Here is a 17,019-nt window from a genome sequence, read left to right on the forward strand (position 1 = left end):
AACCTATCCCCACAAGCTGCATGTCTTTGGACGGTGGGAGGAAGCCGGAGTACCCGGAGGGAACCCATGCAAAACATGGGGAGAACATGCAAACTCCACACAGAAAGACCCCGGCCTGATGTTGGAATTGAACTCAGGACCTTCTTGCTGTGTAGCAACAGTGCTAACCACCGTGCCACCGTGCTGCCCCCAATAACTCATCCATTTTATCTTAATTGCTTAGGCATAATTTATAGTCCTATAAAAGTTATAGTACAATCAATGAACTTTTATTGATCCCAACCTTATTAACTGTTAGAGCAGCAAAAATACATATGAGACCAGATAGGGTAATACATATGAACACTACTTATAAGAAGCATTAAAAAAATTTCAATGCATTTAAAATGTAAACTTAGATGAAGCTTAAATTTTAAACTTATTCTACTATTGTCCCAAATTTAAAATTAGGTTAAGTTTAAATTTTAATGACTAAATTTACTTAGTCTCCCAAAATCTGGAAAAATAAATCATTACAATTTATACATTTTTTGATTGCCATTTCCTTCAATTTTGCCCTAAACAAAATTGGAAAGGACAGATAGTTTACTCATTTGTTTTCTCAGTTTTTATATCATGAATTCGTTCTGTGCCTCTTTCACTCACTTAGTCCCTGCTACTTAAAATATGGAGTGTAAGTAAGATTTATTTAGAGCTTTTTCAGTTATGAAGTCATAAAATGTCATACAATAAAACAAAGACTAGAGAGGCAAAAATCATCTTTACTAACATCAAAACACAAACATAAAAGTGGAGTTATCCTCCCTTCATGATTTATGTTTCAGCTATTTCTCTTTTATATGGCACGGATGGTAAAACTTCCAAAATAAGAACACACCTGTTTAACTTTACTCATAGCTCCTCCTGATGCATTTCAGGAATTAAAATATCCTTCAGCCGAGATCAATTTCTGCTTCACCGCCACAGGACAGAGTGAAGAGGAGACGATGAGAAATGAGAAAGGCCATACCATTTTGGGATCATGCTCATGCAGACTCAGTGAGTGTTTTACTGATGATACAAACATCCTGATCATTCCTGTGGTATTTCATCGGCTATGGTCTGGGAAGTATTCAGGCTTTTTCAGGAGGCTCCAGTCAAATTAAAGCCAATGTAACAGAGCACATTATCCAATTGAAAGCGTCTAGTTTATTCAACAGTAAAGTGTGCCAAGAAATACCATTTTCTTCACTGTGTTAACATCAAACAGACGGGGCAATTTTATTCCACTCAGTCATCAGGCAGTGATGAGTCAACACAAATCCACATCTTTCCCGTATAGCCATGTGCCGCTGTTACCCATCTGCTTCAAGTCTCAATAAGTAGAGCGATGTGCAATGCCCCAGCGCACACTAATGTGTACAGTTGTGTCAGATGCATATTTATAGCCCACCTAGTAACTTGAACGGATGTCACGTTCACTTTTCACATCTGGCTGCATGTTATTTTTTAACAGGTCAGTAGCTGTAAATTTGTGTGTCACTGACCCAAATTCAGATCCTCAAAATAATTCACATTTGTTTTCTGTTAAAATGATCACAATCTTTTTGGATATGCTCAACTACACTGTTAAACAGAAATGACATTAACACGAATCCATTATTGTTAAGCACAATTACATTTTGCCATTTTCACAAAAATCTGCTGAAACAACGACCTTTATTCACTCATTAAACGCAGCATAAGCCAATCATTTATGTATTTTAATACATAAATTATAATTTTTAATTCATTAATTCATTATCAGTTAATACTTACTGTATTATTTTTTAATAACCAAAGCATTTGCATGTAATATGCATCTGCAGTTGTGGAATGTAATTTAAAAAAAGAAAATACTTAAAAATAATAATATTTCTAGAATAATATTTTAAACATCATATAAAAAGACGCTGAGCCATAAAGGAATAACATAATTATCTTGCAATTATCTTGCAACTTGAATTCAAAAGTGCCTTAACATTGTCACACCACATTAAAATTTAAATTCAATCACAAACAGCATTTCAATAACCATGTATTTTAATCTGCATATTAAGCAAATATCTCAAGCATCCCAATTATTTTCACTTTGTCTGACACATTAATTTTCCCTGATAAATGACTAAAGGGTCCATGAGACTTATTAGGCAAGTTAGTTTTCCCCTTTCAGAATAAAAGGTGTTTTCTCCATAGCATAGCAGCAACTCATTAGCACCGATGCTTCACAGCTAAAAGGCAGTGGGTTCAAATCTGCCTGTTTGTGTCTTTTCCCTTTAGGTACAAGAAAAAAACTCAAACAGTCCAAGGACATGATGTTAGGTTATTTAATTATTCTTAACTGGCTGTAAGTGTAAATGTGAGAGTGTGCAGTTGCCCGTGTTTGTGCATTAGACTTGTGAAAGACTGACGACCCATCCAGGGCGTGCTCTCTTTGTCGCTTAAATCACCTGTAATTCTGAACTGGATAAAAGGTTAAGAAAATGAATGGGCATTTCTTTATTAGCTGGCCCTCAGCCTCCTGTCATCTTGAAAAGGGGCCTTTGGGCAAAGCAAGTTGCTCCTATGATCACAAGTTCATTAAAGATTTACACTTATTTTATTCAAGTCATGGCAGACTTGTAGTCAAGACCGCCTAAACCAAGACAAAACCAAGACCAGAGGGTATCAAGACCAAGACAACGTTGAGACGAGACTAAGACCGAGACCAAGACAAAAAAGTCTTTAAACTGCAGCCAGATGCTGCTTCATTTACGGGTGTCAGGCATATTAATATGTTTTTGCAATGCACTCAGCCCTCCTCACCGCTGTCTACTGTCTCACTCACTTACTGAGAGGACAGACGCACGCTCCACTTGACTGTCGCGTCTCTCACCCTCTCTGTTTTTCACATAATGATATTATCCTATATCCTCGCATGTGATTGGTTACAATCGGGAGGGATTGGAGCATAGCTGAGCCACTGTGTGAGAGCTGAGCAGCGAAAGGAAATTAAGTGAGGAGCCGGCTCTCGCTCAATGGGAGTCGGCTCTTCTGATTCACTACAAAGCACTCTCTAAGCACGGCTCTGTGTCATGGATACTGTTGACTCCAAATCTCCCAACCACTATGTCGATCTGAGACAGCAAGATAGAGACAGCGAGACCAAGACAAGACTGAGCGATCTGAGACCAAGACAAGACCAAGACCACGTAAAAATGGTCTCGAGACCGGTCTTGAGACATCCAACTCTAAGTCATGGCATGATGTTGTATATGCTCAGTGTACCATTCACCTCAAAATCCCCTAGGCACATTTAGAGCTCAGAGTAATTTGACACCTATCACATTAAATGTCCATTGCTGTCAAGCCCAGCTTTAAGTAAAACTAACCAAACTTCTCAACCCTGTTTGCACTTGGACATAGGGCAGGGCAATATGGCCAAAAATATTCATATCTATTTGAAAATTTGCGATAAGGATATAACTGACGATATAACTAACGCGAGACAAAATAAATAAATCCCTCAATGTATTTTCACTTAAACAAGCAGCTGTTTTTTTATGCAAATTCCTTGCTGACAGTTTAACCAAAAGGCATTTCCAGTGGAAATTGGCCAAGATATCCTGAGCATAACCATGTATAATATCCACAAAACTTAAAAAGAGGTTATACACACACAATACGGTAATATTATGTTGAAGCACAGTACGTATCACTCCGCAAGGCTCCTGACTACAATAGCCGTAATGCTCCAACAATCCATCAAGCGGTGCGGGTTTGTAGCTTAACAAAGTTGTACTAAAACATTTTTTGACAGATTTTCGAGCGCCGTGTACGACATAAAATTGGTTCGAGGTCAGTAAGCACAACCAGAATTCATACATAAGGAGCACCAGATTATAAGGGGCACTGTTGATTTTTCAGAAAATCAAAGGATTTTAAGAGCGACTTATTTTCCGAAAAACACACTAATAACCAAGGCCCACTTGCGTGCTCTACCAAAAATTGTGCTTTGGTGTGTATCTGACAGATGAAAGTTAAACCAGTTCCACACCACTGAAGTTGCACATTTTTACAAACCAATTCTGGTCCATCCGTTTCATTCAACGATCCGCGTTTGCCCTTCTCATTCTGCGTCACCACCATGCTTTTTCTGCCATGTGTGTATGAAAACAAAGGCACTGCGCATGTGCATTTTACCCATATTCTATCACGATATTTCATTTTCTTATCATTACCTAACATTATACCGGCATTACCGTGAACGGCATGATATGGCCCAGCCCTACTTGAACAAAGGACTGGTTGATTTATAGTTTTCGCTTTTACATGGATATACATTTATATACTACTCTTATATAGTATTGTTAAGTAGCTTGAAACTTTGAAAAGTTTATCCAATTCAACACAAGAGTAGGTACTATTGTTAAAATTCATAGCAGCAGTCTACTGCACATATAGACCTTTTAGAAACTGACCAATGTATCCTTTGGAAGCCAAAGTCCAATATTATGTTTTCAGGGAATTACTGACAATAGAAGAAAAATTGTGAATTAAACAGACCTTTTGCTTCTACAGGGAGTGCAGAATTATTAGGCAAATGAGTATTTTGTCCACATCATCCTCTCATGCATGTTGTCTTACTCCAAGCTGTATAGGCTCGAAAGCCTACTACCAATTAAGCATATTAGGTGATGTGCATCTCTGTAATGAGAAGGGGTGTGGTCTAATGACATCAACACCCTATATCAGGTGTGCATAATTATTAGGCAACGTCCTTTCCTTTGGCAAAATGGGTCAAAAGAAGGACTTGACAGGCTCAGAAAAGTCAAAAATAGTGAGATATCTTGCAGAGGGATGCAGCAGTCTCAAAATTGCAAAGCTTCTGAAGCGTGATCATCGAACAATCAAGCGTTTCATTCAAAATAGTCAACAGGGTCGCAAGAAGCGTGTGGAAAAACCAAGGCGCAAAATAACTGCCCATGAACTGAGAAAAGTCAAGCGTGCAGCTGCCAAGATGCCACTTGCCACCAGTTTGGCCATATTTCAGAGCTGCAACATCACTGGAGTGCCCAAAAGCACAAGGTGTGCAATACTCAGAGACATGGCCAAGGTAAGAAAGGCTGAAAGACGACCACCACTGAACAAGACACACAAGCTGAAACGTCAAGACTGGGCCAAGAAATATCTCAAGACTGATTTTTCTAAGGTTTTATGGACTGATGAAATGAGAGTGAGTCTTGATGGGCCAGATGGATGGGCCCGTGGCTGGATTGGTAAAGGGCAGAGAGCTCCAGTCCGACTCAGACGCCAGCAAGGTGGAGGTGGAGTACTGGTTTGGGCTGGTATCATCAAAGATGAGCTTGTGGGGCCTTTTCGGGTTGAGGATGGAGTCAAGCTCAAGCTCAACTCAGCTCAGCTCACTAGCCTAGCTCTAGTCTCTGGAAGACACCTTCTTCAAGCAGTGGTACAGGAAGAAGTCTGCATCCTTCAAGAAAAACATGATTTTCATGCAGGACAATGCTCCATCACACGCGTCCAAGTACTCCACAGCGTGGCTGGCAAGAAAGGGTATAAAAGAAGAAAAACTAATGACATGGCCTCCTTGTTCACCTGATCTGAACCCCATTGAGAACCTGTGGTCCATCATCAAATGTGAGATTTACAAGGAGGGAAAACAGTACACCTCTCTGAACAGTGTCTGGGAGGCTGTGGTTGCTGCTGCACGCAATGTTGATGGTGAACAGATCAAAACACTGACAGAATCCATGGATGGCAGGCTTTTGAGTGTCCTTGCAAAGAAAGGTGGCTATATTGGTCGCTGATTTGTTTTTGTTTTGTTTTTGAATGTCAGAAATGTATATTTGTGAATGTGGAGATGTTATATTGGTTTCACTGGTAAAAATAAATAATTGAAATGGGTATATATTTGTTTTTTGTTAAGTTGCCTAATAATTATGCACAGTAATAGTCACCTGCACACACAGATATCCCCCTAAAATAGCTAAAACTAAAAACAAACTAAAAACTACTTCCAAAAACATTCAGCTTTGATATTAATGAGTTTTTTGGGTTCATTGAGAACATGGTTGTTGTTCAATAATAAAATTATTCCTCAAAAATACAACTTGCCTAATAATTCTGCACTCCCTGTATCTGGATTTTTGTTAGATTGTTTAAAACCAAATTTTAGCTAACTTAATTTGCTGTTTTTAAAACTTCTTTTCTGAAGGAGAAAACCTCAAACTGCAGGAGATTTCATATATCAAAAGTTAATTTCCATGAATAGAAATGTTATTTACTGTTATCTATTGTTGGTATGACAATGAAGTCAATGTTGTCTTCATTGGGAGGGTATTTATGTTTTCATGTTGTTTATGTCAAATTCTGACATTACCAAAACAGAATTTTATAACTTTATTGTCTAGTTTTAGTGAGCTTCCTGTTTCTAAAAGAGCTCATGCTGCTGTTACAGGGTCACAAGTTGAATTGACAGGTGGAGAAAAGCTCTTTTGAGATGCTGAACAGTTCCTGTGCTGCTGCAGATTCTGCACAGGAGCACGCCACAGTAATTTTGATTAACAACCCATTCACTTCTGTTTATATAAGCTGCTTACATTTCTGTCATTTTGCACACGTGCCATATCTTACTGTTTTTAACTTGCTCAACCATGATTTAAAGGCATAGCTTAAAATGAAAACACGTTTACAATTAAGTTTCGGGACACAGTGTTTTCTGGAATAAGCTCTTAAATATTTTCTCCTTGGCAGGTTTAATATTAGAACCCACGAGTACAGTAATATGGCAACAGGAACAAATGTTCTGCGTCTGGTTAGTGTGATGGATGATCAAGCTCAAATGCCTTTCATCACTGCACAAAAATGAATTGCGGCTGTCTGTACCAAATCAAATCAATAATAAAATGCAGTGATAAAATAGAGCGAGACAAGACAGTAAAACTGATGTTTTGATTTATCACAATGGCTTAGAGTGTCTAAATATTCTGTTATGCACTCATATACTGTACAAAATACCAAATTCCATAGTGATCTGGTTCTGACTTACTCGTAAATATTCATTCAAGTTTAAATGTTTGAGGCTATCTGTCTGAAGGTACAAGACTGTTTAAGTCTGGAAAATCTGTCAAAGCTCATGTGTCCAAGAATTCAGACAAATGTTATTGTGTTAACGTTAAACTAACATGCCATTTCCATGCCATTAGAATAATGTACATGATGGAGGTCTGCTTCTTGATTTCAATATGTTTCAGTATGTAACGATGTGGTGAGAGGGGAAAACACATTAATGTTCTCTTCCCTTATTTGTCTTGTAAAGAATGTGTTTACAGTGGGTTTACGAGCTGGCTAAGACAATTTCTCCACTTGTCTGTCAACAGGATTGAAGAAGCAGAGGTGTGCTGGATGACAGCCACAGCCAGGCCTCATGGCAGGAGGTGCCCATAACACACAGAACTCTAATCACATCCTCTAGGAGCCACAAAGGTGGTACAGTTCACGTGCATACACTGAAAAGGTATATATATATGTAAATGCAAACAAGTCTCGAAACAGATCAGTTTTTTTCATGTGTTTGTCTTGTTTTGTTGTAGATGTCTGTTGTAGATAATACATATGTAAAGCTAGCAACACTGTGCTTATTCAGCATGGCTGTGTTCACACTGCATCCTCAGTGTTTGTTTGTTTTTTGTTTTTTTCACATTATCCATTCAGTGCTGCTAATATCAGATTCCAGTGTAAACTGGTCACTGTCCTGAACTGACCTGCATGTGCCGAAAAACAATAACAAAGGCGTCACTCACATTTGCTCTTGCACAGAAGTAAATATGGAGACCAGTAAAGCCAGTGTTTACATTTTCATTTAAACGTTGATGTGCAGAAAAAGCTGGAAAATATGTAGCCAGATGTCAAAGAGAGATTATGGTTTTTAGATTATTTTAATTATGGTTTGTGTGGTAGCAACAGCTGCTACTTCTAGACCTGTAGGTTTATAGTGCTGTCAAAAGTTTTTGTCCCATTTCTGTTTTTTTTTTTTATTTATATTTTTGTGTGCATATGTGCCACACGTACATATTATAATATTAAACACATTTTAATATTAGACAATAACCAAAGTATAAAAAATAGAAGCTATGAATGGGGTTAAATACGAAATCATCTGGAGGTATTAGATTAGGCATTTTACAATACTGGTGCACCGGTGGCGGTTTCTTTGTTTGTTTCACTCAGCTCTGAAATTTCTTTTTTAAGCTTATCAGCACTTATTTTCCTGTGTTATTCCCCCACTTCCAAAAATCTGAAACATTACAAAAAATTGACTCTGCTCAATTTCAATGTGCCAATAAGCCATGTCACACATTGGGTACATTTGAGCCATTAATGTGTTTACGAATGTCAAATTAGCCCTGACATGTCTGTATAATTTTGAATTTAAAAGAGAACATAGACACCGCATTGTTGCTGGTCTTTCACTTTTCTTTTTACTAAAAGCAATGCGGCTCCTGGGAAGATATTGTTCTCATCTTAAGCTTTTTCCTTGTTAATTTAGTCTGTGTGATGTTTGCTATGCTATGCTATAAAGTGATCTTCCTCTGTCCCCTAAAGTAATCTAAATTGGCACTTAAAGGCAGAAAAGAAAAAAAAAAAGAGGTGTGGCATATCTTCACTGCCTTTGTCTGTTTATTTCCAACAATGATGCAGTAATGATTTTGTCATGTCAAAATGTTGCACCAGGTATCAATAACTTGAACTAGACAGACCTTAAAAACCTATAATATTTTAGTTCTAGCTCACATTATGTATTGTTGCACAGGCTATAGTTTTTCTTTTGATTTGTTTTGCCAACAATTTTAATCCACAAGTGCTCACCCTGCTACCTGAGGCAAACACAGCATATAATAAGCCTGCCCAACAGAGCCTGCTATTGTAGCTATCACAGGTGTTGACATGCCTGTGATTCCTGTTGTATTAAATGAAGGACACAGCCTGTCAACTTAAAAAAAGCCATTAAGCACAGATGTTCTGTTCTGTGTTTTGTGGTGAGTCATGACACGATGAAAAGAAAATGACATCAAACACGTCACAATAATGTCAATTATATATTTCCCTATGTGTCACGCCTACTCTGATGGGTAATTTTGCTTTTTTGGGTATGTTATTCTTTAATTTTCCACCATTTAATTCAGCACTGTTTCTGTCTAGTTTTCCTTTTTTTAATAAACAGTACTGTGTACATTTTTTTGGACAATTAAGATCAGGGGTGGGCAATTCCAGGCCTCGAGGGCCGGTGTCCTGCAGGTTTTAAATGTGTCCTTGATGCAACACAGCTGATTTAAATGACTAAATTACCTCTTCAACATGTCCTAAAGGCCTGGTAACGAACTAATCATTTGATTCAGGTGTGTTGACCCAGGGTGATATGTAAAACCTGCAGGAGGAGACACAAATCCAGCCTCTGGGAGTCACAAGCTAATGCTAGTCCCAAGTCCACACAAATAGAAATGTCAGGAAGAGCATCCGGCACAAAGTCTGTCCCAAATAAACATGTGTATCTATCCACTGTGGTGATCTCTTGGGAATTAAAGAAGCAGACAGTACAAAATATGGGACTTATAATCTCTCCAACTAGTCCTTCAACCCAAGTCAAATAACCCGTATCCACGGATTAGTCTTACTGAAAGGGGCAAATAAAGCAAGTATTTTTCACGTCAGTTAAGTTTCATTTCAGCTCACAAACCTTGAAAGAAGAGTATCAGGTTTACAAAAATAAAACCAGGTTGTTGAGTGGTCATACTCTAGAACAGTGTTTCCCACACACATATTTCACATTAGAAAAATCACACGGCACATCACCAAACAAAAATGATAATTTAGTAAGGATGGTGCAGGAATTTCCTCTTATTTTCTTAGTCTTAATCACAAGTATCCATAAAGGTTTTCTCTTTCCTCATTGATCACTGGACCTGGTAGCTTGTGACTCCCAGAGGCTGGATTTGAGTCTCCTCCCAGTATACCTTTTTTGCTTTATTCTGACCACTACTCACACTAGCACCTTCATCTGGGTTGGAATTTTCTCCAGGACCCAGGTCAGACTGACTACTTTTTCTTTTCAAATATTTACCTTTTGCAACTCCATGCTGAGTCATCTCACTTGCAACATGACTAAGCAATTTTTTATTCGTCTTCTTCGGTTATAAAGGCAGTTGGTAACCCATTAAATTGGAGCAAGAAGTTGTACTGTCCTCTGGTGGAAGAGAATATAATTGTTTTTCCCGTTACTCACACGCTTGGTATACCAGTCAGGTGAAACCAAATAATCTTCCACAGCACACCTGATCATTTCTCACGGCACACCTATGTGCCATAAGAATGGTTGGAAAACACTGCTTTTAGGAGACACTGAATGAGGTTTTGACCAAGGAAATGAACTGCAGTAAACAAACAACACTCTTCTATATTAAAGTCTGGCATTTTATTGACCAATTCACCCATTCCTGCAACTCAACCTTAACCGTCATTCATTCAGCTCTGTGCACCACATCATCTGACTTTCTCACTTCATAACTGCCGCAGCCACTAAAGTGCACTGCTATCACTTGGAAAAATACAAGAAAATACGAGTGTTGTAGTGGTCTTAAATAGCTTAGAATAAAGAATAAAAACCTCTAAGACCTTCATGGATACTTACTAGGAAATTCCTGGGCTATCTTTACTCACCATTGCTTAATATCCACAATTCACATGTTATCAATTTAAAAAATCTATCACATCCTGTGTGAAATAAAAGAGAGGGAATACAACAGTGTGCGTGACTCATAGCCATAGCCTGCTGCAGTGATCACTGGGACAATAAATGGTGTACACATGAAGTAACTCCAGAGAATGTCTTCAGGCAGCCACAGATTGTTAAGAGAGTTCACTGTCATCTTGTGGATGTAATTGAGTTATTAATTTTTTTATATTATTGCTAAATTAGATATGAAACATTGTACTGCTTTCTGTTTACATGTATAAATCAGCTCAGGGACTCGGCAGCCTCGGCAGCAGCTGCCTAATCAGGATTTGCAGACTCCACCCTTAGCAATGCCAAACACGGACTTTTAATAAATAGTGCATGTAAAAACTGTTAACGGTAAGTCATCAAACTTAATGTCAGGAAAGACGTTTGGGGTTTCTTCTGCTTTAAACAAGAGCTCCAGCATGCACGTACATAAAGGGAATCTCACAGTTCAACATGTTGAGGATTGAATAAGTGCATGTGGAGATTAATACTACATTGTAAAAAAAAAAAAAAAAAAAAAATTCACTATTTTTATCTAGATAAGCAAAAGAACATTCACATAATTTTAAAACTGCAAAATTATACATGTTAATTGCATACAATACAAAATAATTGGTGATCAATTACATTCTACACCTCCCCACAACTCTAAAGAACATTATAGCATTTTTCATTGTTTTCGTTTTCAAACCTCCACCTGTCACGGCTTCAGGAAGCCTATAAGCAGTGATATAATACGTATGGTGAGCACAACAAAAACGCGTTAACTGCTAAAGAACCACCTATTTCCCTCAGGAGTTACTAGATACCAAAAAGAAAACAAAAGAAAGGGAATATCACTTGGAAGCATCCTATACATATTAATGTTGATGTTACTTCATGTCTGCTGAAGAAGCTCTATGTTTCATATGTAATGTTTCATATCCACTGTAACATCTATGTGTTTTCCGTTCTTATTGACACCCTCAGGTCGTGTGCCCATGAGGTCGTCCATGCTGGTCCTGTTCCTCTTCTTAAGTGCCCAGGCTGTGGCCGCAACCAGAGGGGACTTGTACACCACCACCACAGCGGCACGGGAAAACACTCCAAGTGACAACCCAGACTCTATCCCGGTTGTCGATCCCAAACTCTTCACCAAGCGCCACTACCTCTCACCCAGAGTGCTTTTTAGCTCTCAGCCCCCTGATGCAGAGCCATCGGGGTCTCAGGGTGCTGGCAGAAGGACCCGAAGGCAAGCAGGGCAGCCTCAACACCGCGGGATGTACTCAGTATGTGAGAGTATTAGTGTCTGGGTGGTCAACAAGACCAAAGCCACGGACACCTTAGGCAGAGAGGTGACAGTCCTCCCAGACGTGAAAATCAACAATGTCAACATGAAGCAGTACTTCTTCGAGACGACATGTCATAGCCCTCGATCAGGCAGCTCAGGCTGTTTAGGAATAGATGCGAGACACTGGAACTCCTACTGTACTAATTCACACACTTTTGTGCGAGCGCTAACTTCATTCCAGAACCTGGTGGCGTGGAGGCACATACGCATTAACGTGGCCTGTGTGTGCGTGCTCAGCCGCAAGTCCTGGCGGCAATGAAGACTTACGACACGCGCACACAGATTCACAAACCCAAATGCATTACATACACAGACAAGCTAACAGGCAGGCAGAAGTGACTTTTTTTTCCACATAATTTATCACCAAAAACTTCTCAACCTCTGCACAAAGTAAATTATTAGTATATGTCAAAGTATCAAGACTGCATGTATACACACCAGACCTGGGTCAAAGAGTATCTGCAGCTGGTTTTGTGTTTTGGTTGTTTGCTTTTTTTTTTTTTTTAACCGTTTGAAGTACCACGCTACAGGGGGTGTAGCTGTGCCGGTATCTATTTTAGCTGTGGTTTATATCAGACTCAGCTTACGGAAATTCAATACGCAGCTACGTGCTCAGTTTGACAAGTGTGCGTGCTCTGGATTTATCATAACTTTTAAGCATTACACTGAAAAATATTCTAAAATACAGACAGGAAATATTTTTATATACATATACACATATTGCATACATTCATGGGTCATGTTTGCTATACTAAGTGCACAACTGTTTCCTCTGTGGCTCATTCCAACCATTTCCTCTCTGTTTTCAGCATTGTTGTATCTGATGTTTCAAACACAAACATGTGCATCTTTTAAATGCCAAAGACTTGGAATTAATTTGTTGGTGTAAAAATTCTCCAAATTATAAAATTATATTCCATTATACACTTCTTGTGTTTGGTGTATCCAACCAGTAATGTAAAAGTGGCAACGCCATGCTCCAAATGAGTGAATTGATTGAATTTTTGTAGCATCATTTTCCAAGCGTTGCATAGTCCCGAAAAAGTCATCTCATAAGCGCATAAATTTTCCAAAGGAGAAAACAGCGAGAAGGGAGGTCTGATGTGCATACTACCTGACCATACACCTAAATAGTCCACAAAAATAAACTAAACATGGAAACAAACTAATTAAAACATTAGGAAAAAGTAGTAGCTTAGTGTAATAAAACATGGCCTCAATAGCATTTCCCCCCTCTTACTCTATGGAAACTTTTTAGCTCCATACATTTACAAAGGTAAATAGGAGGCGTAATAAATATTTATCATCCAGGAGCAACAATCAAATGCCAGGATGCCATAATGACAGGAAATGGAAACAAAGACCAAACCAAACTGCAGACGGGAGGTAAATTTGCTGATGCAGTGCAATTCAAATGGAGAACATTATAGTGTATAAGAAAGCATGAAAGATTAATTCTGGCTCATTGCGTTAAGGCAGAGCATACAGGTACAAGCGGATGATCTTTTGCTTTTATACTTTACTTTCAAATTATCACTTATACCACATCTACAAATACAGACCCAAAATGCAGCAGAACCACAGCTAAATGGCACCTTTACATGATGAATGATGATTATAAGATCTGCTCCAAACATCCATATGTCATTCAGACTCTGAAAATGGTAATTAAGGAAACTGGTTTCAGCTGTCTGACTTTCCTTGATTACTAACTGCTCAACAAAGAATTTAGAAATACCTCTGAAACAATATGCTGTGTGTGTCTGATCATTTGTAGTCTAGTATCGCTTTTGATAAATACAAATATTGCTCATATAATTCTCTTTTATTTTGATGCAGATGAAATTGCTATCTTAGTGCTTAAGGCCTGAACTGAACTTGTATTGCTGCAGTAGTTTATATATAGCTGTTATGAACAGATCTCCCAACCCAAATTCCTCTAATGTAACTGCGCTATGACATTAGTTTGACACTTGAAGATATTAAAAGCAGAAATATGTCCTTTACTTATACGTTGATTTTTTATTATTTTGGACAGCTATTCGGTAATTGCAGAAGGTTTCATTCACTGCTGTTTAGTTAATGCCTGCTGGGTTTAGACTAAATCACAGGAACATTTTAAAGCTGCAGCTTTTACAGACACAGACCTTGGGTTTAAAAGACCATGTGATTTGGTTCCAGAAAGCACAGGCTTAAACCTGCCTTAACCTTAAACTGCAGCTCAGCTCAGTAGCAGCCTCTAGGACTTTTGGCACAACAACACAGTCAAGCTTCTTTTCTGCCAGTCATTATACTGTCATGCAGCCCATTTACTGAAGAAGACTAAATCAATCCACAACTTTGCAAATACAATTTGACCCAGGCCTGATAAAACCAAAAGTGTTTTTTTTAATAAATGTTGTTGTTGATATTGTTATTTATTAAATATTTACAAACATGCACTGTGTGCTTTCTGTAGTGTTCTGGGAAGCTTGCTGCTTCCTTCAGCAAAAAGGAAAGCCCTGACAGAAGTGAAAAAAAGAGAATTCCCATATGGCTTCGTTTTACCGCCATTCTTTTTTTTTTTTTTTTTTGGCTTTGCTTTGTGTTTTTCTCTTGCTATCATTCTACAGTGCATATGAAACAAAACTGAAAAGACAAACACAGGTCAAAAATGATTGATAATACAATACCTTTCCAGTGATATTTCAGTGCTCTCAGTGAACACAAAATTATTCTCCAGGCAGTATCGATTGGGATTTTTGTAGGCTTGCAGCCTAATTTTGTGTCCCATCGGGTATTTGAGGTGTCTGATATGATTGAGCGAACATGGAACTAATGTAGAAATGCAAACAGAAATCAGATGAGGTTGTATTCCTGGAAACCTTGAGTTTTAAGATAAAGCAACAGGGCTCAACTGCTAAAAAGAATGCAACACTTCCCCCTAGAGGTCAAGACGGAAACATGAAATCTTTCCTAAAAATAATACTTTCACAAAAAAAAACGTGACTCCTAACATGTTGGATTTGACAGATATTAGACTCCGCTCAGGCAATAAATTGTAGCTAGTTCCCCACGTTTCATACACTACCTCCACAAACTTAAAAGCAGCACTGATGCTCACTTAAATGAACAAAATAGGACAAATATTAATTTGATTTTGTTATAGATCGTTTTTCCATGGTTTCTAAGAAAATAGGGGTTTTTTTTGTTTTTATAATCGCGTTATAAAAAGCCTTACGTTACCACATGCCAGACGTCAGTGTGCATGTCCATGCGCATGCCTCGTGTTTAGTTCAGGGCCCATGCGAAACCCTCGGAAAAAGTAGCGCTTCTTTGTTTTGAACATGTTTACTTCGTTTTATTGAGCAACGCGAAATTGACGGGAGTCCCCAAGCTGCTGTCCTGTGGCAAGTGGAGAAGAGTCAATATGGCTGATATGAAATGGAAAAATCCTGTGTATGTGTAACTAAAATGTATGAAATTAAAAAAAAAACATTCAGTAAAAAATGACACCCACATCTTCCAGAAGGTGTAATTTAATTAGATGGTTTGACCTACTGTTACTTAATACATTCATAACGTTTTTTGTCTTAAAAAAATAACAAAAATTATTTTTGTTATTGGTTATTTCCGGATATCGTTTTCAGGATGGATTAAGTTATGAATGTACTAACAAGGTACCTGAGCTTACATAATTTCATAGATATAATTGTGTAGTATGACGCAGTAATCCTACCTTGCTAAGATACTGAAATTTGTTTGAAAGGTCCAGTAAAAGTAAAGGCTGAATAAAATTTAAAATGCATAAATTGTTCATATCAACTAATAGATTTATAATTTAAGATCCATTCAAAGTGAGCATTGTGGCAAGGATAAAGATAACTGCATAAAGACCGAAACAAAGTGGCCTCTTTCATAAGTAGTGTCTGCAAACCACAGCTGAGAGACTTGATATTTCGAGCTCTGTCCACTGGATGGAGACAATGAAACGCATAGACGTTTTTCTGTTGCGTACAGGTTTTCTCTTACTCTAGTGGTGCACATTAGGGGTATGGAAATGTACTTAAATATTTTGAGTGACATTGTTTATATGCATTGCAAAGGAACTAAAGATAACTGTATTTTGCTATTTTCGTCAGTTATTTGTTCTAACTAAAGTTGTCTTTTGAAACAGTAATTGGCCATTTTTCTAATTAGAGGTTTAGCACGGCCTGTTCAAAGAAAAAATATAAAGTGAGATTTGACTGCACTTCACCTCTGGTGTCTCTTGGCTCATAGGATGACTCATACTTGCACCGTATGGAGATCAGGTTACATTTTTGCACCTCATTTACATATCAAGAACAGTAGAAGAGGGTGAGGAGGTAAGGACAGTGTGTCGGTGGAGGGATAATGGGATTATGGCTCCATTTTACCCTGAGGATATCATTTCAGTTTGGATGCACTTCCGCAGTGATAATTACAGTCCTGAATTCATGACAGGATTGGGTAACCGAACTGATATCGGGTTAACACCCATCCAGTCCAATGATCTTATTCTGGGTCACATGGAAACTATTAATCATTTGTAATTCAAGTGTGTACAATGCCATCTGTTTATCTCTATAAAAAAAAAGGAGAACTGCTGTCATTGTCATACTTTTTTCCTTGTGTTTGTTGAGTCCTGTTTGATTTCTTTTTTTTTTTTGAGAGAGAGAGAGAAAGAAAATAGAGGTGGTAGGCAGTGATGTGATGTGTCTCATGATCCACCCATGCTGATTCTCACTGATACTCTGGCAGACATACAGGGAGGGTCGCTGTTTCTCTCCCACATCACTGCAGCAAACAAAGGCACTACAAACAAGAGAAGCTTGCATGTCACAAAGCGTGTGACCCCGAGATGACCTCCCTCCGTCCTGCAAAGAAGGCA

The 17,019-nt window shown here is 38.3% G+C and overlaps 1 protein-coding gene across 2 annotated transcripts in view; it reads left to right on the forward strand.

Moving 5' to 3' along the window:
* The window catches only part of ngfb (nerve growth factor b (beta polypeptide)), a 28,279-nt gene extending 13,582 nt beyond the window's left edge, over positions 1–14,697 (forward strand). For both annotated transcript variants that reach the window (XM_014340294.2, XM_005942948.3), the window contains 2 exons: positions 7,398–7,534; positions 11,768–14,697. In XM_014340294.2, the coding sequence (XP_014195780.1) occupies positions 11,779–12,387 (609 nt within the window). In that variant the 5' untranslated portion in view covers positions 7,398–7,534; positions 11,768–11,778 and the 3' untranslated portion in view covers positions 12,388–14,697. The remainder of the gene's footprint in view (positions 1–7,397; positions 7,535–11,767) is intronic.
* The last annotated feature ends 2,322 nt before the right edge of the window (positions 14,698–17,019 follow it).

The sequence above is a fragment of the Haplochromis burtoni genome, unplaced genomic scaffold (assembly GCF_018398535.1).
Source record: "Haplochromis burtoni strain Fernald_Lab_line unplaced genomic scaffold, NCSU_Asbu1 Contig_353, whole genome shotgun sequence".
Classification (NCBI taxonomy): Eukaryota; Metazoa; Chordata; class Actinopteri; order Cichliformes; family Cichlidae; genus Haplochromis; species Haplochromis burtoni.